This window comes from Echeneis naucrates, chromosome 7 (assembly GCF_900963305.1).
Source record: "Echeneis naucrates chromosome 7, fEcheNa1.1, whole genome shotgun sequence".
NCBI classification, from domain to species: Eukaryota; Metazoa; Chordata; class Actinopteri; order Carangiformes; family Echeneidae; genus Echeneis; species Echeneis naucrates.
The window spans coordinates 425,145-450,706 of record NC_042517.1 but is presented as its reverse complement, the minus strand read 5'-3'; the positions used below and the strand labels follow the sequence as shown (position 1 = coordinate 450,706).

General features: G+C 48.3%; 1 protein-coding gene across 5 annotated transcripts; it reads left to right on the top strand.

Annotated features, from left to right (window-relative positions):
- Positions 1 to 320: 320 nt before the first annotated feature.
- Positions 321 to 25,468, top strand: LOC115045699 (extracellular sulfatase Sulf-2-like). Of its 5 annotated transcripts, XM_029505490.1 has the most exons (26): positions 321 to 635; positions 6,382 to 6,415; positions 9,690 to 9,737; positions 12,128 to 12,246; positions 15,730 to 15,957; positions 16,095 to 16,215; positions 16,296 to 16,414; positions 16,511 to 16,662; positions 16,894 to 17,063; positions 17,722 to 17,872; positions 17,951 to 18,050; positions 18,230 to 18,305; positions 18,627 to 18,755; positions 19,055 to 19,111; positions 19,230 to 19,359; positions 20,025 to 20,259; positions 20,700 to 20,880; positions 21,982 to 22,078; positions 22,458 to 22,552; positions 22,657 to 22,716; positions 22,817 to 22,986; positions 23,071 to 23,213; positions 23,318 to 23,441; positions 23,540 to 23,573; positions 23,714 to 23,770; positions 24,160 to 25,468. In XM_029505490.1, exons 5-26 carry the CDS (start codon positions 15,798 to 15,800, stop codon positions 24,188 to 24,190), a joined length of 2,592 nt encoding a protein of 863 aa, XP_029361350.1. In that variant the 5' UTR covers positions 321 to 635; positions 6,382 to 6,415; positions 9,690 to 9,737; positions 12,128 to 12,246; positions 15,730 to 15,797; the 3' UTR covers positions 24,191 to 25,468. The 5 variants fall into 5 exon arrangements, with proteins under 5 accessions (XP_029361350.1, XP_029361353.1, XP_029361349.1 ...); XM_029505493.1 differs by lacking the exon at positions 6,382 to 6,415; XM_029505489.1 differs by lacking the exon at positions 12,128 to 12,246.
- The last annotated feature ends 94 nt before the right edge of the window (positions 25,469 to 25,562 follow it).

The window sequence follows — 25,562 nt, the reverse complement described above, 5'->3', positions numbered from 1 at the left end:
CTGACAGAATCAGATGAGTCTGAAGATATTAATGTGGTTCAGTCACTTCCTGTCTTTTGTGCACAGCTGAAGGAACACTGCAGTTACTGTCCACATACTTTTGGCCACAGAAGGTCTGTTTCCTACTGTAGCCTCCTCCCCTGTGTGTGTGTGTGTGTGTGTGTGTTTCTCTCCCTCTTGTATTTATTTCATTTTGTCCACTGCTGGCTCCTCCCCTTCCAGTCAGGGAGAGGGACTCCCGAGCCTCCCCATTGGCCAGCAGTGAGCCAAGGCCCCGCCCCTTTCAGCGAGCGAGGGAGAGAGAGGGAGAGAGAGGGAGAGTGAAAGTGGGGGAGTCAGACGTGTCTCAACAGATGGCTTTACCAGCAGCGACCGGGCTGCACCGAGGAACTCTGGGAGTCCGGGAGAGACAGAGGGGGGGGCGTTAGAAAGTCACCGTGCTGGACCGGAGCAGGAAAAACACACCGAGTGAGACTTCCTCCTCTTCCTGTCCGTCTTCTTCTGCTGCACGCGCACGGACTCGGATCATGAAGTTCAGCCGGATTTGATGAAGAAGAGCAGGAGCCTTCATCACCATCATCATCATCACCACCCCCCTCCTCCGTCCGAGGGGGGGTCCCGGCGGGAAGGAGCAGGTACAGAGGGCTGGGAGGAGTGTGTGTCCGTGTGTGTGTGTGTTCCTTACATTAATTTTGAGGCCATGTTGTACTCGCACTTGTCTGCAGAAGTGTGTGTGGGTGTTTTACAAACTGCTTTAACTATGTGTGTGTGTGTGTGTGTGTGTGTGTGTGTGTGTGTGTGTGTGTGTGTGTGTGTGTGTTTATTGCTTCCTGCCTGCTGAACACGTGGGAGTGTGTTTTGTGTATTTTATCTGCACAACACTGAGGTCAGTCAGGAGAGAGAAGGAAGGGAGGAAGGGAGGGAGGAAGGGAGGAAGGAAGGAAGGGAGGGAGGAAGGGAGGGAGGATGGCGTGGGGGTCCAGTGGGCGGTGTCACAGTCGAGGCGTTCGATCACCTGCAATGTGTCGTCGCCGAAGTTTGTACCTGATGGGTACACCTGTTAAAGTTCTGTGGCCCCTGAGGGCCGATACCTGGACTCCACTGGCTGTAGTCAGAATTCAGATAGTGTTGAAGTCTATGGGAAAATGTCACTCCTCCTCCCTGATATTGAAGTCTATGGGAAGATGTCCCTCCTCCTCCTGATGAGTTTCTGGTCTCAACTGTATTTCACCTGAAATACAACATGATGTTTGTTTAGAGAGAAAGGGGAGGGGCTAGGGGGCGGGGCTACTGAATGACTGACAGACTGGACCTAACTCCCAAACCTTGTCCTTCTGTTTTACAAAGTGGTGAAAAATAAAATGTTTGAGTGACGATTCAATAAAAACATTGGAGGGGAAATGATGTTTGTTCAGCTAAAATGAAGAAAAGCAGGAAGTCCTCACCCTGCAGAGCTTTAACCCTTTCAAAGCCACATTCAGGTTTTTCAACTCTACATATTTTATTACATATTATTCTGACTCAGTGAAAAAAAACACATAGAATTTTTGCTGATTTTTCTGGATGAAACAAAAAGGATCGACCTGTTGAACAGAAGGAAACATCTGAGCCAGCAATGTTTGTGTTCAGATGTAGCCTCAAAAGGAATGAGACTCTGATCACACCTGATCCACTGAACAGAACTGGCAGGAGAGCAAAGAACTAAAAGAGCGGTCTTTCAACTTTTCTCACTGGTTAAAATAATATGTGTGTGTCTGTGTGTCTCTGTGTTTGTGTTTGCCTGTATTTGTCTGTGTGTGTCTGTATGTCTGGTTATCTGCAGTGGTCGGCGTTGGCGGGGACTCTATTGAGAAAGACGATCAGACTTTGTCCACAGGATTGACACAGACGCACACACAGATATAAAATTATGACGTGTTTGGAGCAGTAACAGCACTGCCCTCTAGAGGCATCATGATTAGTGTCACATCTTATTGAATAAAACCGAATTTCTTTTCTATAAATCATTTTTTAAAAAGTTGTCCCAACCAGTCGACTGCACAAACATTAGCTCGCTGCTAACTGCTGAATGTTTCAGAGCTGCAACAATGAGACAAAAATCAAATGAAACTCGATCTGCAGGAAGTTTCCTCATATTTTCAGGCCATCCATCGTTTTGATCACTTCCTTAGTTTTGTTCCTCACTTCCTGTTTTACTCGTTTACAGCAAGAACAAAATCTACAACTAGTTCCTTTCATACCAAGTGAAACCAGACTGTAAATAAAGATGGCTATGGCCTTGATGATGTCATCCCTTGTGTTAGCCCCGCCCCCTAAGCCATCCCCCAAGGAGGAGGAGGTGGGGCATATTCCCATAGACTTCAATACGATTTGACTTTTTTGCTAGCAGCCATGATGGATGATAATATTGATGAGTTTTTACAGACAGGGAGAAGCCACCTCGCCTTCGTCATGTGATACGTGTGTGTTTGCTGATAGTTTCCTACAGATGTGTGTGTCTATGTGTGGTGTGCGATAATGTTGCCCAGAGCTGCTTCTTGAACCCTTTGACCTCTGACCTCGGTCCCCTCAGTGTTTGTCTGACCATATGTCCAGTGTTGTCGGTCTCTTCATATTTCATCAACGGTGTCTTCGGCTGTTGTGCGACACATGACTGAGTCCATGTGAGCTCACACTCGTGTTGTGTGTCAGGATTGTCCACAGAGACACATTTCAAATGAGTTATGGACGTTTTATGTACCACACTGCGACAGTGAAGTGACACAGCATTGTGTACCTCTCCTCACACAGTGTTGGTGCCTTGTGTGTGAGCGTGAAGTGTCAACACAACAGTTACACAACGTTAGACACACAAATGAACGCACACTTTGTTGGCTTTAATAACATCTCTGTCAGTTTCTCAGGTCTTCGGTTTGGTAGCTGCTCTGCTAGCACACTTTATTCTCCCTACACCTGTACAAACACAGGCTCCGCCCACAGGTGTGATGCTGGTGTAGTACTGCTGGTCCCAGTGGATCTGGATCAGTCCTGATCCTGGTCTGGACTGACCTGTTAAAAGGTCCAGCTGGACTCAGACCTGGTTTTAACTTGATGCTAATGTCACATGCAGCTTCATTAGCATGCTAACACAAGCTAACTTCCTGTGTTCTTCAAAGGCTGCTGGCTAACTTTTAGCATATCAACGCTAGGACCAGTTAATCAGGATAGTTTGTTGTCAGATAATTCAATTGTGCATCTAGTTGTGTGTTTTGTGGACAGGCTTGACATACAACACAACAACCAGACAATAGTGCTTAATATTACACACTGAGTGAGCTGTAACAACCCAGGCCTGGAACACACACACAAAAACACATAATCACAGAGATTGAGCCAGGTTGAAACCATGGCAACGCAGAATGGTGACCTTTGAACTTGTTGTCAACTTGAACTTGCAGGTCACACACAGACACACACTGTCTTCACTTCACTTCGTCATTATTTTCTTTCTTCATCTGATTCATTTGTGTGTCTGTGTGTGTGTTTGTGGGTGGGGTCTTTCAGCGTCCATGTTTTCCATGTCAGTGGCCATGTTACCTGGCTCATAGCTGATGTCATCAGTCAGTCATGATGTCACTGGAGGTGTGTTTAGGGAGCATCTGTAAATTGTAGTGTATAAAGGTTCTCCTGTATGAGGCGTTCAGGGGCTGTGTGCTTGTTGTAGCGTCCTCCTCACAGTTTCACACGACTCTGACTGGTTCTCGCCCTCCTCGTGCTGCTCCCTGATACCCCCCATCCTCCCTCACTGTAGCTGAATTGATGAACTTGAAAATGGTTATTGACTGCTGCTTTGGAGCAGCTGACCTTCAGAGGGAGTCGGTGAGAAGGAGGGGAAGAGGTTTGAGTTTTCATGGATCTAAATTCTTCACAGAGCTGTTTTGAACGGTTTCTGCAGCAGCTGTGGAGCCTGACAGACAGGAAGGGGAAGTTCCTGCTTTTGAAAGATGAACTTTCATCTGTCAGAGTGGCATTTGTGTTCGTCCAGAAGAAACCTGGTGATTCTTTTTATGACACATTTGAATACAGACAACAGCAGAGGGGAGGAGGATTTGGGACCTGGGCTCTGAGCTGCTGTTTGGAATACGGACCCGGAAACATTGTAATACTACTGATAGCCTGGATATGAGACGTTTAGGGAACATCTGTAAATGTAGCAGACTCCGGCTGAATCGGACTCAGAATCAGGACCGTTGGCTCCGCTCATCCTGAGCTCCTGATGTTGAGTCTTGTAGTCTGGTTCTTGTAGGTTTCAGTCATTTAAATATGTGTCCCACTGTTAGTGCGTCCGATGCCACAGCGGCTGCAGCAGTCAGACATGATCTCATGATACCCCATCAGCTACAAACACACACAAAGAGCCAGAATGAGAATTAAACTCTGCAGTGCTGTCTCCAGGAGAGATGATTAGGTCACTGTGTGTGTGTGTGTGTGTCTGCAGGGCTCCATTAGCTGTGACATGTTGTGTAGAAATGGAGCAGAGTGATTCAGGCTGACAAGAGCGGTGACGACAGGAAGTGAAGAGTGTCTCATGAAGGTCACTGATGATTTTCATCTGCTGGGAAACCTGTCAGAGGTCGGGAGGGGGGGGCAGTTACCATGGACACCAGAAACTGACACCTGACAGGGATACACCAAAAACGCCCACCTGTACAGGAAACAGACACACACACCCTCACACTACACAACCCTACACAACAGTCCCATGTGAAGGAGGTAGGAAATAAAAATGGAAATGCGCAGACAAGATTAAGGAGACAAAACAAAGTGAAAAAGGAGATAAGGAAGGGGAACACAAATGGAGATTAGATTAAGGAGGAAACAACCGAGGAAAGGACAGGAAGGGTGGTAGGAAAGGTGATCGGAAACCAGGAAATGGAAGCAAACTAGCAGACAAAAGGTGAGAAGAAAGCTAGCATAGGAGACAAACAGGAAACAAGGAAAGGAGATATTAGAGGAGGAAGAGAAGGAAACGAGAAGAGAAGATTTTCACTGAAGCATGAAATGAGAAATGGAGGACAAGACAAACACACAAACAGGGACACACTCTGATCAGCTCACACTGCATCTGACCTGGTGGTGTGTGTGTGTGCGTGTGTGTGTGTGTGTGTGAAATTTCAGTTACAGGCAGACACTTTAAAGATGCTAACTATGCTCACTGACCAGAATCCTGGTCTGGGTCTGAGTTGGTCCTCTCTGCTCTGTCACCTGTTCACCTGGGGGAAGTGATTTAAAGTCCGACCTGCTGTCCAAAGGTCAGGTTCAAGTCCAGGTCACGGACCTGAAGGTGTACACACACACACTCTGAACCCCCCAGACAGACCACCAGCCCAACTAATTGGAGATGTTGTGTCACCTCCCTCGTGTCTTTTATTCTTTCTGTTTCTTACACACACACACACACACACACACACACACACACACACACACAACCCAGTGGGAATTGGCAGCCCAGAGTGAATTGAGAGAGAAGGCAGAAAGTCATTACTTCTCTCACACTGTGTGTGTGTGTGTGTGTGTGTAATCCCACCATCAGTATGCTGGTCATGCTTTGTAACAGAAGGAAGGAAATTGAAGGGGGGGGGGCAGTCCAACATGGAGGTCTTTTGATTACAGATGGTAAATGTGCCCCCCCATCATCTCTTCGCTCCCTCTTACTCCAGGGATTTGAGGTGGACGTGAGAAGAATCTCTGACCAGCTGTGTGTGTGTGTGTGTGTGTTCCAGTGGGGTCACTCAGGTTGTTGTACCTGAAGCTGATGTTGTTGTTTCCTGATGTTCTTCCTGAATTTATTTAAACTGAAGAAGATGAGATCAGCTGATTGGTCCTCTGTCATTGTCGCTGGGTTCTGTTGCTAGGCGACACCTAGTGGTTGTCGTGGTGTTGACAGGAGTGACGGGAAAAGTGACGTTGGCGTAGTTTATGGAAAATAACTCGGGAGAGCTGTGTTCGATTCCTGTGTGACAGCAGCTGTTTGTGTTGTTGCTATGATCCATCCCTTGTTGTTACTGTAACCACGACAACAGAGATCATTCGAAATATTTCAACACAGATGTTTTCCAAAACATCACCGTTATTACAGCAAAGTCCGTGTCTTTGGTGTTGTCACCATGACAACCGTGGTCTACCATTGTCTCTCAAGCTTCTCTCTGACATATCAGCCAATCAGAGGAGACGATCTGACCACCTGTCAGGCGTTTTGTGTTTATTGTTCTTTGATGCTTTTACTGTGCTGATATAGAACCTAGACCTGATTTATGATGAAGACCAGGTGGAGGTCCACCTTCTGATCTCAGACCGTCTGTCCTCCTTAACTTTCCTGCTTGTCTCTGTTTGTCTCTGCAGGTCTGAGTTTTGCTGGACACTCAACGCTCTCCAGGTAATTCTGTTTTTCTTCTTCACTGTCCACTGAGCTCAGCTGGCCTCGTCCCGTCAGGACCTGATCCGGTGAAACCACTGGACCAGGTCTTCGTTATCTCAAGATAAGGAGACATCAGATGTCTGACCACGAGCAGTAAAACAGACAGGAAGGGCAGCTGGATCTCAGAGGTTTGAACAGAGGATGTGCGTCTGTGTGTGTCTGTGATGGACCAGCATAGACCTGCACAAAGTCTCTGAAACCAAAACTCTTATCACAAGGACACGAATGGGAGGAAACAAGGCCCAGTGAGTGAGGTGATAATGAGTGTGTGTTTTTGTGCACATGGGTTCGTTACAGATACACACAGATTAATACGCACACAAACACAAATGCAGTCCGTTCCCTTGTTGTGACCCAGTAACAGGAGCCTCAATTCTCACATTCCTGATTAATGATGCAGGTTGGACCCAAACAATGAAAACACACACACACTTCAGCACATCAACATGTGAAGTCATCACATCCAAACAGGCAGACTGAAGGATGAAGGTGCTGCGTTCAGGAATCCTCTGGTAGTCGTTCCTCCTTGTTGTCTCAAGTTTGTGACACTTTGTGTGTTGTGGTGTGTTGCTGCTGCGGCCTGAGCTGTGATGTGTCGTCTGTGAAGGTTTTGTGTGATCCTGTTCTCAGATGAAGGGCCTGTGTCCTAAATGACAGACCTGATCTGTCTCTGAAGAAAGCCAGGAACCACAATGTTGTTTTTTTATTGATCATTTTTTAACGCATGTTTCAGGTGTGTTTTTTTTCCTCGTGCTGATTCATTCTGACCCCAATCTTGATCCCGATCTTGATCCTGATCCGAGTTGCATGATTCATCAAGATTGACTCAAATGGTCTAAATGGATGTTCAGCTACCAAATCACCTTTCCCTGTTTTCTCTCCTTTGTAGTGTGTATGTCTGTGTGAATGTGTAGTCACTGTGTGTCATAACAGTTAGTTGTGTGTTGCCGTCTGCAGGTCCAATTCTATCAACATTGTGTAAATAATTTGTCGGCCCCAGTGTCAGACGGGTGTCAGGGATTGGACCATACCACATTGTTAACCCACCATGTTGTCAGATTCCTGGTCCTGATGCGACAATGGCTCGGACCTTATCTGTCAGGTCTCAGGTGTGTGTGTGGGGAGGAGCCAACAGGTAGCTGTGATGTCATCATCCCAGATCTCAGCAAAATGATTTGCAAAATTCAAATGTTCTCTGCAGCCGTCTGACAAACCTGCTGCTGACAGGAACAGAAAAGCCACTTCCTGTTTGCATCAGGTTGCACATGCTCCGTGGAGCTCATGGTCATGTGACGAGGTCTGGGGTCGGACTTTTTTTCAATAATAATTAATAGAAGAAGTAATCATCAGATGATAACAGCTGGACGCCACTGAGCAGTTAGAAGCTTCATGTTCCTAAAACACTGGACACTGAACCTGTGAGTGTGTCTGTGTGTGTGTGTCCGTCCCAGCAGAGCTCTCCATCGGTCTATTTCTGTCTCTGAGTGGGAAGGATGGATGAACTGCCCGAGGGGGGGATGATGGAGGTGATGGAGGAGTGTGTGTGATGCATTTTCCTGCCCTGCTGATGTCTTTGTGTGTTTGTGTGTTTGTGTTGACTGTGAGTTGTTTACAGTTTAATAGAGTAATTAGATCTGACGGGGGTCCTGGACATAAACAGCAGAAACAGGCTGGATTGAGGGTGAAGGATGAAGAAACAGGACAACATCAGTTGAGGTCAGATGTTTGGTCCGTGGTTCAAACTGAGTCGTGGACTTCCTGTTCCTCTGAGTCTGACACCGTCAGCACAGAAACAGCAGTTTTACATTTTAATATGTACATGCTGTTGGCTGGACATTTTATTTTGAAAACTCCAGCCTTATGGGTTAACGGTCACATGATCAGCGGCAGCTCTTTATGGTGGAGTGTTGCCTCAGGGACTCATGACACACACAGCAGGTGTAGGTGGAGGACAGGTGAGAGCTGAGGGAGGGAGCTTCTGTTCATTCAGTTAAAGAGAAGAATAAATAAAAGGACAAGCTAAACTCTGCTGCTGATTCAGCTGCAAAGAATCCTGGGAAACGCTGCAGCCTTTAAAGTGCCTATACATAACATCCAGAGCGCCACCTCGTCAGTGACATCAGTGACTGCGAAGGGAACAGCAGGTTCCTGATGGGCCCATGGTACCTCAACACAACTGACCAGTACAGGAGTTGGGACATAGGGGTTAGGAGTCAGGAGTTGGCCTGTGGGCGAGGTGAACATTAAACAACACACACACACTGAAGTGATGTGCAGCAGAGAAGAGTCGTCCAGAGAGATTCTCCATTTCCTGTCAGCCTCCCCAACTTCCTGTCATTGCATTGATTTACTGTTGCACTGTGGAGCTGTGTGCACACAGACACTGGCTTAGGGTGGAGGGGAGCACTAGCTGTTGTCGCCACTTCACAGTAAAACATGAATCAGACCAGGTTGGTTCCGAGCTCAGATCATCGGCCCGGTTGTTGCTCTGTTATGAGTCTGTTTCGGTTTGTGTGATGAAAAGTTTTCAGGCCTTGGGCTCCGACGTTACACAAGGAGAAACACCAACACAACACCTGATTGGATCAGCCACAGGAGGCTAAAATAAGACTCCGCCTCCCACACTGCATCAAGGCGTCCTGTGGCTCAGTCTTCTCTCTGAAAACAGGCTGAGGCTGAATGTAGAAATGTTTCAGGGCCGAGCAGCTCCCATGCTAACAGACGTTTTTAAGGTGGACTGTTTCATTGATGGCTTGACTGATTAGCTCTGTTTCCCCACAACAAGTAGGTCCTGTTTGGGTTAATCGGTGACTCTAAACTGTCCGTAGGTCTGAGTGGTTGTTGGTCTGTCCAGACTGACCCCGCCTCTTGCCCAGAGTGAGCTGGGATTGGCTGCAAAAACAGATCAGAGGAGAAGATGGAGGAACGTTCATTGATGAGACTCAAAGCATCACCGTCATGTTCAGCCGGTGATGATCAGAGTTAAATGTGTGGCGGCGCTCCTGTGATCACATGACGAGAGCGACAGTTCCCACTCCAGCTGCTCACATCTCACTGTTCACACCTTAAACCCCACTCCGCCCTGCACCTGAACGCCTCATTGCTCACACTCCCGCTCACAGACGTGGTGTGACTGTTAATTCGTGACCTTAGAAACGTCAACCGAGGAACATTCTGCGTCCACGATGAAGGAGCAACGCCTTTTACTGACTCTGTCTTTTGTTTGTTTCAGGTTTCAGCTGAACGTTGTCAAACAGCAGTTACACTCCACCTGCACGAGGTAACACACACACACACACACACACACACACAGAAAAACAATTAGTTAGTAGTAAGCATGTGTGTTAGTGATGAATTCTGTGGTTTGTCAGGCTGCAACAACTGGTTCGATGCCCATTCCATCACAACTCACACACTCAGACACACACATCACTGAAGTGTGTTTCACATCTATATCCATGGTTACATTTGGCTACAGCTGGTGTGTGAAAAAGCTTTTACAGCTGATGGTGTGTGTTGAGTAGCAGCAGCATCGATGTGTGTGTGTGGAAGAGTCTCTTGATGCCTCTGTGTGTTTCTGCGCTGCAGGTTTTTCTGTTTTTCGTGTCTGAATGTGTTCGAAAGAGCTGCCAGAGGTCAAAAGGTCAAGCAGCGCTGCAGCTAGTCAGCTAACCGATTAGTTCAGCCTGCTGCTGGCAACAAGGCTGACTGCAGGAGGCACACACAGAGACACACAGACACACAGGCTGATGCCAGGGGCCCTGTGGACCGGAGTCATTGCTCCTCTCAGTGGATCCTGTTTCTGAGGCGCCTCAGTGGCTCAGACATTAAACATGTTGGAACCTTTCCCATCTTCTTCCTCCTCCTCCCCCTCCTCCTCCTCTAAACCTGGACCTGGACTTTGGTTCTGTAAAAACCTTAAACCTCGAGGAGAATAGACCATAAAACTTGGAATGTGTTAGGGGGCGGGGCTACTGTGTGACTGACAGCTTGTACCATTCAATCAGGACTGAGTACAGAGCAGGTCAGATCCAGCCTCTGGTTTAGAACGACAAACTATAACGAGGCCTCCGCTGCTGAAACATGAAAATGATCTTGAAACCGTTTTCAGGTAGACTGTCTGTTAAAAGCTTCTACGGAGTTCAGGCCGCGTCTGAAGCTCCAGTTTCCCACGGCATATGAAGGCAACATATGGGCTGCTGCTGCAAGTGGACGAATCAGGTTCAAGCATCGTGATTCATATTTATATCGACAGCCACTGTTTTTATCAGACACTGTTCACGACCGAATGACTATCGGAGTCGCCTCAATGGTCAATAATCAGTAATCAGAGGAGAAAGCAGCTGAATGGATGGTTAGATAGTCGCTGTCTGTATCTGTCGCTGCTCTTTCGCCTCCATTACTCCATGATAACCAGCATCATGCCCGGTTGCCATGACGACGACACTTGAAAGCGTACAGAGGGAGATGTTCTTTTAGCCAGCCGGACTCTCTCTCATCATCTGTGCTGTAAGACTGGATTTGAATCTGAAAGGTCTTTTGTTATTTGTCTGAAAGGACCCACACAAACACACACAGCTGAGTGCAGTACTAACAGTCAGATCCTCCATCCGTCTTTGAGCTCTGCTTTGGTCATCACGGAACGACCACCACCCCCTCTGAACCGTCACACTCCTGAGCACAGGAAGCCATTTTGACTGGAACGGTTTGTCATACCAACAACAACACAACCTGATCTACATGGACACACAAAGTGACTAATGTAGTAAATTACACATTAATGAGGATGCCCCATTTTGAGGGAAACAGACCAGGAAGGAGGGGAGGGGTTAGGGGGCGGGGCAACTGGGTGACTGACAGACTTGAACCACAGAATCTGTTCACAAACTTTTTTTGTGGAAATAATCAATTCTATGGTTAGAGGTTGAGGTCAAAGGTCACGGCTGTAGGTGCTGCTGTGAGTGATGTTAAAGTTACAAAATTAAAGGTTTAGTTCCCAGCTGAGACACACACAGAGACAAAGTGTGTCTTTCAATGTGTGTGTGTGTGTGTGTCAGAGGTTAGTGTTTAACATGATCGCAGCTTTCAAATGGAGATAGAAATTATCTTCTGGCTGTCTGCCAACACACACACACTCTGTGACTCTGGCTGACGAAGCAGGTTGGGCTGGTCCACCAGGGTCCAGGAGCTGGGAGGATGATGATGATGGTGATGAAGGCCCTTCATGGCCGTCTGTGTGCTGCTGGGGGGGTTCATCCTCTGGGGAGGAGGAATATTCAAAGCAGAATTCATGGAATGTGAGCAGAGATGTTTCCTCTGGAGGACACAGCTTTGTTAAAACGGGGGGGGGCAGTAAAGAGATGAGCTGCTAAATCAGGGAGTGGGCGGAGCCTGTGGTAGGAGGATGGATGAGAGGGAGTAAATGAGATGCTATTTAGATGCTGCTTCATGTTCTATTCACGTTGGAAGTGTGCTGTGTGTGCGTGTGTGTGTGTGCGTGTGTGCAGCAGATGGGCAGTGTGTCTCTTAAAGAGATATTCCCAGTGTTCCTGTCATTCCTGTTTGTTCCTGCCACTCGTTAGCGGCTCATCATCAGTTGCAGTCAAACCAACTCAGCTGCTTCAGGTCTGATCTGGTCTTGTCTTCATGACCCCCCCCCCACCTTTACAGGTATTCATTGTTCCCAGAGGATGAAAACCTGCTTCTGTGTTACTGGACTGAAGACTTGACGCTCTCCTTTGATTGGCTGACTGCTTTCTGAGCGATCCAATAAAAATAGCAGATTTCAGGTAAAAAACTGAGATCCCAGAACCTTCAGGGTTGAAAAAAGTCCAAGTGGGTGTGGCTGAGGGCGGTGCTTATTTTGCTCTGACATCACAAAGTCCCAGAAGTCCTGACGGCTGGTTTTAAGGCTGTGAGGGTTTCACTGAGGACAGAGACCTTTCAGACTTTCACTGGATTATTATAAAACCCGGACCTGATCCAGGATCAGAGACCAGATGGAGGTCTACCTTAAACCAGACCATCTGTGAGTCCTGTAAATGGGGCTGAGGGCTGTTTCAGGCAGCCTCAGTCTGTTTAATGTAACAATCCTGCTTTTCCTGAATCACAGCAGATTAACACAATCCGCAGTCACACAATAGCCCCATTTATTGGTTTATAGATTCACACCTCCATCTGAAAGTTGGCTGTTGGAAACAGGAAGTGACTGATATTTGGACCTGAAGAAAAAACAAAAAATCATGATTCTCCATCTTGAACTCAGCAGCTGTTCAACATGGACTTCAATAATTTAATACTATTAATATTAAAGCAACCAGAATCCTCTTGGTTGAAAAGATTTCCGTTGTGATGAATGATGTTGGCCGACAACTCTGACGCTGACGGACGACTTCAGCTTTTGTTTAATTTCAAATCGATAAACTCCTTTAGATTTCCAGCTGTGACGCTGTAATGTGGACGGCGGTGAGCTGCTGACTCGGTCAGTCATACCGTGTCCACGTCTGAATCATTCATCAGCGGCGTGGATGTTCAGGTCAGAATGATTTCGCTCTGACGCTGCTTTATTGGTGCGGAGGACATCAGCTAATGAAATCAGAAACGTGTACAGTTAAAGATCATCTGACCTTTGACTGCAGTCTGAAGGTTGATCCTGGTAAACAGGTGATCAGTGGTCGTGATGTGTCGGCTGTAAATGAACAGCAGGAGTTAAAATACATTAGAGAGAAGATGACCTTCAGGGTTCATCACCTGCCATGAGGTCACCACTTTTAACCCCTGATCACTCCAGGTCACCTGACCCTCAACCCCTGACATCATATAGTCTTCTTCTGTGGTTTAATGATTAAACAAGTTCAGTCAAGAAGTAAAAGAAAAATAAGGAACGGTGGAAACCTGGAGAGAGGGAGGGAGGACGCGCAGCAGCAGCTCAGCTGTTGTTGGAGAGGAGAGAAGCGTCGCCACGGGGATGATTACCATATCTGCCGGCGCGGTAACAGGTCCAGAGCCTGAGGGGGGTCGGTGGTTCAGCACCGCATCAGAAGGAGCCAACGAGCATGGGAGGATGAGGATGAGCTAGGAAAGGAAAGAGCGAGCCGGAGTGAGGAACGAGACTGAACGAGAGCAGACAAAGAAGGACGGACAGGAAGGAAGTGAGACCACAGTGACTCTCTGACCTGACCTCAGGCTCTTTGGGTTGGATCTGGTCCTCTGACAGAAAGTTCAGAAAGAAAGCACATTCATGTGTTAGTCTGATTTCACCCTCAGCTCTGAGACGGCCGAGTGAATCAAGTCTGTGTTCTACATTAATCCAGTGAGTCCTGGACCGAGGACCAAACTGAGCAAACTTTCTTTGTCCGAATAATTCTGTAACGTGGCCTCAGTCCTCCACACATCTGTGTACAGAGACCAGGACAGACTGGGACAGACCAGGAAAGACCACAGCTCTCAGATGAGACCTAGAACTCTTGATGTTGATCGTCATACATTGAATTTTGCGGCCTACGGTGTCCATGAAGGACCAAACAATTGACGGGTTTCAAGTCTAAACAGGAAGTGGAATGTGATCTGGATCAACTGTGAGCGACTGAGGGGGCAGCCGTTTGATTGGTCGAGGGAGAAACGTGTTTGTGACGGTAAATTCCTGCCGGCACATTTATTGATGACACTCAGGAAATATCAGCTGATGTGTCGATCACAGAGAAATAAAAATATTGTACACGTATTGATCTTCGGTACATCCGGATGGCTGACTTGCCACTGACCATTGCAGCAACCACCATTCCTACTGAACACGGAACTGGGCACATTTCAGATCGTCCTGTCAGGAAGCGAAGAGCCAACCTCCTGACCTTTCACCTCATCACTGGCTGCTCTCTCTGCGTGTAAAAGCTGCTGATGAATATGGAGCAGCTGCTCCGCTTTCCCACTTTATGTCTTCATTGACATTCACTGAGTCTCATATGGAACCACTCAGCGGCGACCAGCTGCACCCGCACCAAGGCCCGCCTCCCGCTCATGAATATTAACGAGAGCCAGAGCCAGAGAGGCCGACAGATGACAGATTCATGGTCCCCTGGGGCGTTCCAGCTCAGGAGAGCATGACTGTATGTGGCCAAAAGTCTGGACACCTTCAAATTCCAGGGATTAGTCTAGACCACGTACATCAGTGTGCAGCTGGTGATCCAGTTCATCCCTGAGGCCACTGGTCCGCGCTCCAAACGGTGAAATGTCTTTTTTATGGGGACATTTTCCTCCTCATGTCCTGCAAATATTAACCAAATTTCAAAATGCAAATGAACAAATGTTTCCATCCGGCGTCATTATGCAAATTTTGGGAGTCGGCTCATCAAGATAAACAGTTGGTGGCAATAATTTCCTGTCTGTGACGAGGACACGAGGTGAGGTCATCAGAGGGAAACGTCTTTCTGTCCGCCGCTTTTTAACCCCCCCAAAACCTCCCACTCTGATTTAGTCCAGAAGAAGAGACGCATCAGCAGGTCAACTGTCGCTCATTTATGCTTCATGATTCATGAAAAGTCCCATCACAGGGTTAGGTCCAGGTTCAGGTCCAGGTCCAGGTCCAAGTTCAGGTCCAGGTCCAGGTCCAAGTTCAGGTCCAGGTCCAGGTCCAAGTTCAGGTCCAGGTCCAGGTCCAAGTTCAGGTACAGGTCCAGGCCCTGGTCCACGTCCAGGTCAAGGTCCAGGTTCAGGTCCAGATCCAGGCCCTGGTCCACGTCCAGGTCCAGGTTCAGGTCCACGTCCAGGTCAAGGTCCAAGTTCAGGTCCAGGTCCAGGTCCAAGTTCAGGTCCAGGTCCAGGTCCAAGTTCAGGTCCAGGTCCAGGTCCAAGTTCAGGTACAGGTCCAGGTCCAAGTTCAGGTTCAGGTTCAGGTCCAGGCCCTGGTCCACGTCCAGATCCAGGTCCCGGTGCCAGTCCAGGTGCAGGTTGTGTGTAATGTGTCTATTAACAGCTGGAGCCAAAAGAGCACTTAAATATCAAAGCTACACACACACACACACACACACACACACACACACACACACACACACACACACACAGAGTGACTGATAGGATCAGTGTGTTTTATTACCAGGGAAACAAACGACTGCAGCTAAACTGTGTGTGTGTGTGTGTGTGTGTCATTTGGAAACAAAATCCTGCAGCCACGACCCAGAACCAGAACCAGAATGTCTTCAGTGGTTTGTGATCTAAAGGTCACAGGTTCGATTCCCTCAGCATCTTCACCTGCTCCCTCTCCCTCTTTCTCTCAGACATATCCCCGGGGGCGAGGAAACGGTTGTTTGGCTGATCTGTTGGGGGATTGGGGGGGTCAGAGGCCATGGCAGGCCGACTCCTCCTCTTCCTGACAGTCTTGGTGACGCTCGGCCACGCCCACTTCCAGTCAGGTCAGCGTCTGAAGCCCCGCCTCCAGAGAGACCGACGCAACATCCGGCCAAACATCATCCTGGTCCTGACAGACGACCAGGACCTGGAGCTGGGTGACTGACTTACGACACTTATCACCACGGTTACCACGGTTACCGTTCCTGTCAATCATACTGAGGTCGTCACTCATAACTGAGGATTTGGGGGGAGGGGCTTATTTCACTGACAGTGTCTCTCGCTCTCTCTCTAGGTTCGATGCAGGCCATGAATAAAACTCGCCGCATCATGGAGGAGGGCGGTACGTCGTTCTCCAACGCCTTCGTGACCACGCCCATGTGCTGCCCCTCGCGTTCCAGCATGCTCACAGGAAAGTAAGTTCTCTTCTGGTGTGAACTCATCAGGAAGTGACGCTCAGATGTTGGACGGCCTGAACGCCTCTCTGTGTCCTCAGGTACGTTCACAACCACAACACCTACACCAACAACGAGAACTGCTCCTCCATGTCATGGCAACGGCAGCACGAGCCGCGCACCTTCGGGGTCTATCTCAACAGCACTGGATACAGGACAGGTAGACAGACACACACATCAATGACAGCAATCATTTCTGCCAGAGCAGATACAGACGAAACACTCTTTGTGTGTCTGTGTGTGTGCGATGCCTCAGCCTTCTTTGGAAAGTACCTGAACGAGTATAACGGCTCATACGTTCCTGCCGGATGGAGGGAGTGGCTCGGCCTGGTGAAGAATAGCCGCTTCTACAACTACACAATGAGCCGCAACGGAGTCCGAGAGAAACATGGAGCTCTGTACCCACAGGCAGGGACATGCAGACACACAACTCAGACACACACAAATTAATGAAATGAAACTTTGGAATCTGGTTCATCTCAAATTTTCTTTGTGTGATTTTTAATTTGTCAGGAAGCAGAAATAATCTGAAGATGAAGGTCGATTTTTTTTTTTTTTTTTTTTTCCCGTCAGATGTTCAGGATGTTGATGTTTTGTGTCTGTTGTGTAGTAAGTGGAGGTGTGTTTGTGCGTCTGCAGGACTACCTAACCGACCTGATCACGGCCGAGTCCATCAGGTACTTCCGCTCCTCGAAGAGGGTGTACCCCCACCGGCCGGTACTGATGGTCCTCAGCCACGCTGCGCCGCATGGACCCGAAGACTCGGCGCCACAGTACAGCAACGCCTTCCCCAACGCATCACAACACATGTAGGTCCACATGCACACGCAGAATCACAATAAGCCTAAATGCTGTAATCCATCCAAACAATAGAGCAACTCTGTTCTGTTGTTCTGCAGCAACACAACTAAAACCTTACAATCTCACGAATATCCAATTGTGTGTGCGTGAGACAAACAGTCGTCTCCACGGTGACAGCTGCTGCTCAGGTGGTTTTCATCCAGACAGGAAACCAGATCAATCACAAAAACTCTGAGCTTTTTGTGAAGGTTTTGTGTTTGTGTAGCACAAAAGGTGAAAACACGCAATAATCCGTCTGCTCTAGGTCTGAGGACCAACACAAACACACAACCACACAAAGACACAAATACGTTTAGTGAAATTCAACAGAAGCTAGAAAATAAGAATGAATAAAGGAAAACATCATAAAATGGAATCAGTCTGTCACTTATTGTACAGTCACACAACTGAAATACACAATGTGATGAAAATAATAATAATGAGTATTATATATATATATTGATTGACTGACTGACTGACTCAGCAGAAAATTCTCTGCTGGTTGTTCAGGAGGACGGAAGCCCAGAAGACACAAAAACAACAGCAATAATAAAGATCTGCAAATACACTAATTAAAGACACATCTCCAGACTCAGCTGCTCTGTCCTCTGCCCCCCCCCCCCTCAGTACTCCCAGCTATAACTACGCTCCAAATCCGGACAAGCACTGGATCATGAGATACACCGGACCGATGAGACCGATCCACATGGAGTTCACCAACATGTTACAGAGGAAGAGACTGCAGACTCTGCTGTCTGTGGACGACAGCATGGACAAGGTGGGGGGTGTGTGTGTGTGTGGGGGGCTGCTTGTTGTCGTGTCTCGTGTCTTCTCACGCCGCCTCTTTGTGTGTCAGCTCTACAACATGTTGGTGGAAATGGGCGAGTTGGAGAACACCTACATCATCTATACCTCTGACCACGGATATCACATCGGACAGTTCGGGCTCGTCAAAGGTGAGGATGCCGGCCAATCACACGGCACGACAAATTTTGTTTGTTTTTATGAAAAGACATACATTGTTACAGGAAGACATCAGTTTATAGAGAAGTTTTAATCAGTTTTCTTCCTGTCCAAACATCGTCCTTTCTGTTCATTTAACTGGATTTAAAGTCATTCTATGGGCCTTTTGCAGGTAAATCGATGCCATATGAGTTTGACATCAGAGTCCCGTTCTATATCAGAGGGCCCAACGTGGAGCAGGGCAGCATGTGAGCACACACTTTTTAAGATGAGTGACATCATCAGGCAGGGGGAGGAGCCCAAACACAGAGCTCCCAGGCAGCAGTGTGTTTCTGCAGAGCTGGGACTGTGTGTGTGTAAAGCGGATTAAAGTGGAGCTGTTGCACGAGGTGATCATGAGCTGATCCACAAATGAAATATTTAACACTCAGCTCACGCTGCTCTGTGATTGGCTCGTTTCACCTCAGTCTGTTCATTCAATTAAAACTTTTTCACTAGTCAGCATCAGTCTGAGACAAAGACAGAATAAAGACTCATGGGCCAATTGTGTGTCTGTCTGTCTGTGTCAGTAACCCTCACATGGTCCTGAACATCGATCTGGCTCCGACCATCCTGGACATCGCTGGCCTGGACACTCCTGCAGATATGGACGGGAAGTCCATACTGACTCTGCTGGACACTGACAAACCTGCCAACAGGTACACACACACACACACAGTCCACCACCCAGCTCCTGGTCCAGGTCTTCCTTTGTACCGGGTCACGGAGGGTTCTGGAGCCGATCCCGGCTCACTCTGGGCGAGGGGCGGGGTCAGCCTGGGCCTTCTTGTTGTGGGGTAGCAGAGCTAAGCACCATGCTGCCGTGCTGCCCCCAAAGAGGGTGGGGGGAACTGAACTGAACTGAAGTGAACTCAGACAGTCAGAGAAGCCAAAGAGAGAAACATGAACAGCGAATGGATGGAAGTCAAAAATCTTTACAGAAGTTTCTGCTGTTCAGGTTTCAGGTAAACAGGAAGCCGAAGGTTTGGAGAGACTCGTTTCTGGTCGAGAGAGGGTGAATATGAACACGACATTCTGACACCACACTGTCAACTCTGAACTGTTGATTGGTCCTCTTTGACCAGTTAAGCATCAGCAAAATCCCAACCTGCCTGTGATTGGTCCGTTGACAGGAAGCTGCTCCACCAGCGGGTCGAGGGGAAGGAAGTGTCCCAGGAGGAGAACTTCCTGCCCAAACACCAACGAGTCAAAGACCTGTGTCAGAGAGCCGAGTACCAGACGCCCTGTCAGCAGACGGGACAGGTACCGTACCCCCAGAGCAGCAGATTTACCCCCCAGAGCAGCAGATTTACCCCCCAGAGCAGAAGATTCACCCCCCAGAGCAGCAGATTTACCCCCCAGAGCAGAAGATTTAACCACAGAGCAGAAGATTTACCCCCCAGAGCAGAAGATTTAACCCCCAGAGCAGCAGATTTAACCCCCAGAGCAGCAGATTTACCCCCCAGAGCAGAAGATTTAACCCCAGAGCAGCAGATTTACCCCCCAGAGCAGAAGATTTAACCCCAGAGCAGCAGATTTACCCCCCAGAGCAGCAGATTTAACCCCCAGAGCAGTCAGTTTACCCCCAGAGCAGCAGATTTACCCCCCAGAGCAGCAGATTTAACCCCCAGAGCAGTCAGTTTACCCCCAGAGCAGCAGATTTACCCCCCAGAGCAGTCAGTTTACCCCCAGAGCAGCAGATTTACCCCCCAGAGCAGCAGATTTACCCCCCAGAGCAGAAGATTTACCCCCAGGGTCCCCCCTTTAAAGGACAGACAGACCAGAGGGACATTAACCTTCAGACTTTGTGTGTGTGTGTTATGTGTGTTATTCTCTGAGTCTGTCAGCTGCTGATAAACAGCCTGTAGACAACAGTGTGTGTGTGTGTGTGTGTGTGTGTGTGTGTGTGTGTGTGTGTGTGTGTGTAGAAGTGGCAGTGTGTGGAAGATGCCACAGGGAAGCTCCGACTCTTCAAATGTAAGAATGAAGGGGGAGGGGCAAAGAACTTCCAGAGGGGCGTGGCTGGCCATAAGCATCCAATCAGCATCAAGTCTCAGATGTATCATCACAACTCAGATGGCTGCAACTGTGACCTCCGACCTCTGAACCTGCATCCTGCCATGATGAGGCCGTTCAACAAGAAGCCGTTCTTCTCCAAGAAGAGTGAGTGTCATTTGTTCAAACCAGCAGGGACGCCATGATGTCACAGGAAGAGCTGATGACATCACACGACATCAAATGATTTATTATTATTTTATCTGATAAATCATTGTAATTCAAAAAAAGTTGTATCCAGGAAGTTTCTCTCTTTAATCACAAATAATTCATCTGGTTTCCAGATCAGACTTTTTCCTCCCAAAGCCCCAAAATCTGCTGTAATAGAGACGACTGGAGATGAATGATGAACAGCAGCTCGTTGCGTTCCTCACAAAAGGATTTTGTGTCATTTTGTGTGTTGATGTGACTGATTCAGGGAGTGAAACCGGCTCTCTGAGCTTTTGCTGGTCTGATGTCGCCCTCTAGTGCCTGAGGGAGGCTGAGACGTTCAGGGGCAGTCAGGAAACAGCGGCACTAACTCTGTTGTGTTACTCTGTGTGTGTCAGAGTTTAAAGCCCTGAAGAGTTACTCCAGAAACCGTTACACCCGCTCCATATCCACAATGAATGGTTTCCCTGGCAACCAGAGCCTGGTGGGTGTGTCTGACCAGTCGGAGGACGAGTTCAGCGGGATGGGAGGATCTCCAAGTGCTGTGGCCCCGCCCAGCTCCATCAAGGTCACACACAGGTGTGTAATCCTGATGTTGACATCATAACTTTCTGTTCATGAGAGCCATTGTTGACTGGTTTTAACTTTCATTCATTCATCTTGATCTGCTGATCCGGGGCGGGTCGCGGAGGTAGCAGCTCCAACAGACGATGCCAAACTTCCTTTTCCCCGTCCACATCGACCAGCTCTGACTGGGGGATTCACAGGCGCTCCCAGGCCAGTGTAGAGATATAATCTCCCCACCTGGTCCTCAGCCTGCCCCGTGGTCTCCTCCCAGCTGGACATGCCAGGAACACCTCCTTTGGGAGGCGTCCTGGTGGCATCCTTATCAGATGCCCAAACCACCTCAGCTGGCTCCTTTCCACGGAGGAGCAGCGGCTCTACTCCGAGTCCCTCCTGGATGGCTGAACTTCTCACCCTATCTGTAAGGGAGACTCCAGCCACCCTCCTGAGGAAACTCATTTCAGCCGCTTGTACCCGCAATCTCGTTCTTTCAGTCAAGACATCGCTCATGACCACAGATGAGTGCAGGAACAAAGACTGACCCGGAGATAGAGAGCTTTGCCTTCTGGCTCAGCTCCCTCTTCGAACACAACACCGCCCCTGCTGCTCCGATTCTCCGGCCAATCTCATGCTCCATCTTACCCTCACTCGTGAACAACACCCCGAGATACTTCAACTCCTTCACTTGGGGTAAGGACTCATTTCCTACCCGGAGTATGCATGCCACCGGTTTCCTGCTGAGAACCATGGCCTCTGATTTAGAGGTTTAGAGGTGCTGATCCTCATCCCAGCCGCTTCACACTCGGCTGCAAGTTTGTCCAGTGAGAGCTGGAGGTCACAGACCGATGGAGCCAATAGAACCACATCGTCCACAAAAAGCAGGGATGAAACCCTCAGCTCCCCGAACTGCAGCCCTCCTCCCCCACGATTACGCCCCGATATCCTGTCCATGAAAATCACAACAGGATTGGTGGCCCTGGTGGAGGCGAAGTCCAACTTGCTGCCGAGAACCTGGACACAGCTGTGTCCTGTTTTTAACTTGAATATTTTTATTTATTTATTTGATGTATTTAAACGCCTTTAACATGTCTGAATGATCTGAAATGTCTCCTTCAGGTGTTCCATCCTGTCCAACACCACGGTGACCTGTGACACCGGAGTTTATCAGTCTCTGCAGGCCTGGAAGGACCACAAGCTGCACATCGACCATGAGGTGAGGACAGACTGAGGACCGACAGACTGACTGGCTGAGGACAGACGGACAGACAGACTGACTGGCTGAGGACAGACGGACAGACAGACTGACTGGCTGAGGACAGACAGACAGACAGACTGACTGACTGAGGACAGACAGACTGACAGACTGACTGAGGACAGACGGAGAGACAGACTGACTGGCTGAGGACAGACAGACAGACAGACTGACTGACTGAGGACAGACAGACTGACAGACTGACTGAGGACAGACAGACAGACAGACTGAGGACAGACAGGGACAGACTGACTGAGGACAGACAGACAGACTGACTGACTGACTGAGGACAGACAGACCGCTCTAGTTGAAAAGAGACTGAATCTCTTCTCTCTGTCAGATTGAAACGCTGCAGACAAAGATAAAGAACCTGCGAGAGGTCAGAGGTCACCTGAAGAAGGCCCGCCCCCTTGAGTGTGACTGTAATAAATACCTGTGAGTACAATATGATCATGTGACAGGAGGAGGAAGAGGGTTATGATGGTGGTGTTGATAAAGATGGTGATGATGATGATGATGATGAAGATTATGTCTTTCAGGTATCAATCCAAACTGAAGAACAAGCTTCGGTTCAGAGGAGCCGGTTTACATCCGTTCAGGTGAGACTGATCGATCTGATCGATGAACATCACATCAATAAACACAGTAAACACACACAGCTGATAGACACACAAATATTTCTTGATGTGTTGCACACAGGAAGGGCGGGGCTCGAGATAAGAAGGCGTGGCTTCTGAAGGAGCAGAAGAGGAGGAAGAAGATGAGGAAGCTGATCAAGAGGATCAGGAATAACGACACGTGTTCGATGCCCGGACTCACCTGCTTCACACACGACAACCAGCACTGGCACACTGCCCCCTACTGGACACGTAAGGCACACATAGGGAAGTTTTGATGGCACCAATAATATAAATAGCTGTATTGTATGATCTCCAAATGTCTGTGTGTTGCAGTGGGTCCGTTTTGTGCGTGCACCAGCGCCAACAACAACACATACTGGTGTCTAAGGACCATCAACGAGACTCACAACTTCCTGTTCTGTGAGTTTGCCACCGGCTTCCTGGAATACTTCGACCTGAACACCGACCCATACCAGGTACAGACACACACAGACAATGCAGGAGTGTTTGAGGAGTCCAGATTTAAAATGAGACATTTGTCCCCCATCTCTCTCTCTGTCTGTCTCTGTCCATCCTCCAGCTGATAAACGCCGTCAGCTCTTTGGATCGGACGGTTCTGAACCAGCTTCACGTTCAGCTGATGGAGCTCAGAGGCTGCAGGGGACACAAACAGTGTAACCCTCGCACACGCTCAGTGGAGCTGGGTATGACACACACTTCCACTGTCTGTAAACTGGCCCGTTAACGCTGCGCTGAATAAACATCACCTGCTCATTAATCAATCGGATCGTCTCTTCAACAGGAGGGCAGGAAGACGGCAGCTTTGACAACTACAGGTACCCACACACAGACACACGTTTTCCTGCGGTGTTGATGCTGCATGACTTCCTGGTGGAGCTGAAGGCTGCTGGTGTAGCAGAGAGAGAGTGTGTGTGTGTGTATAACATGGTGTGTGTGTGTGTGTTTGTTGCATCAGGGTGTTTGAGAGGAGGAAATGGCCGAGGGTGAAGAAACCTTCCTCATCTCGAACCCTGTAAGTTCTCCTCCAGTACTGATCTCTGTAGTCCCAGTCCTGGTCCACTTCCTGGTTTTCTGTTCACTGGAACGTTTGAACATAAAACACCAAAATAAGGAACAAAAGTGACAGAACCGTTCAAACTCAGTGAACAGAACCTCAGCCTCGTCTCCATTTCTGCTCTTTGTTCTGAATTCTGAAGCACAGCATCATTCAAACTCATTTTTGGCCCCTCCCATTTCCTGTTCAATTGGAGCTGCTCTTTCATAAACTTAGAATCTGAGTTTGTTCTGCTTCCTGCATGAGTCTGCTAACTTTAACACACACAGACACACACTTCCTATGTGCAGATGTTAAGTGTAGCGTCTGTTGTACATCTGTATCTGTGTGTGTGTTTTTGTATCCAGAGGTCCGATCTGGGACGGCTGGAAGGGCTAAGTTCCTGATTGGCTGGAGCAGGCTCCTGACCCCGCCCACAGCCCCCTGACAGAGCAGGGTGTGGTCGTCAATGCAGCAGCATTGCTCGGCAACCACACCCTCAATCTTACCAGTCAGCCAATCAGCTTCTGCCATTTCTGACATCATCAGGCCCTCCCATCCTGCTGCTCAGGGAGAAGATGTACCCCTTCATCAGCCGCTCCTCCTCCTCAGAGGAGGAAGAGGATGATGGTGATGAAGAGGAAGGAGCAAAACAAACTGAATAAAATCTGAGAAGACACAGACACTCTCCTCTTCCTCACCATGTGACCTCCCAGCAGCCATATTTGTTTTTCATGTTCATATTTAGTCCTTCTAACTCTCAGTGAGACATTAAAGGACCCTTAGCTCCGTCTTTGTTATTAAACTGAGACAAATGCAAAAAAAGGTCCTCGTCAAACACTGTGACATCACTGCTGATGTCATTTCTTTTTCTTCCCTTCCACTAACTTGAGCATTGGTTACCATGGTGACCAACGGCTTCACTGATGACAGAGCAACAGTTATACTAACGACCGCTGACTGACTACAGTACCCACAATGCAGCACAGCAGATGAGAACAAAGGATCCAGCAACGCTGTGGAACTGTGTCATCAGCCAATAGAAAGAAGACTACAGGATGAGATCATCGTGTTCCAGCTGCCACCTGGAAAAATCACGTTTTCCTCTGAGCACCTTTTATCCTTTCCAGTTCAACCGTTTCATCCTTTTAGCTGATTTCTTTGTTGTTTTTTGTGATGACGTCCAACTCAGTTTATTTTTCCTCCCTGTTTGACTTCTGAGTTTCAGATCCGTCTCCTGCTGTAGTTGAGCACAGGGAGAGGACGCACACCTCTGGTCGTTGTTGACACGTTTGAGGGTGACTTCCTGCTTCCTGTGTGAGTGCAGCCGACTCTGCTGTCCGTAGTTTTTAACCTCCTGTATTTGCTCTGCGGTGCTATTTACTGTCTAACAACTATCTAGGAAAAATCTCCTGGTTGTGTTTGAATGTATTTGTAAATGTTTAGGTGTGTACACACACACACATGCACACGCGCACACACACTCACACTGAAGGACGAACTGCTGAGCACTTTGACTGGAGGATGGAGGGATGACTGGACCAGCAGACGGTTCATGGTCCACTTGATGAAGATGAAGAAGCAGCCAGCGATACTGATCTAACACACCTGTACAGTCGCCCACTCACCGGTGGAGAAAGTGATTGGTTTTAGTTTGTGAATAAAGTGTTGAATGCCAAAACATTCCTCTGTCTTTTAAGTGTGTTTGTTTCTGAACTTCAAGAAAGTGGAACCAAAAGACAGACCCACAAATAACTGTTGTGTTGAAGAA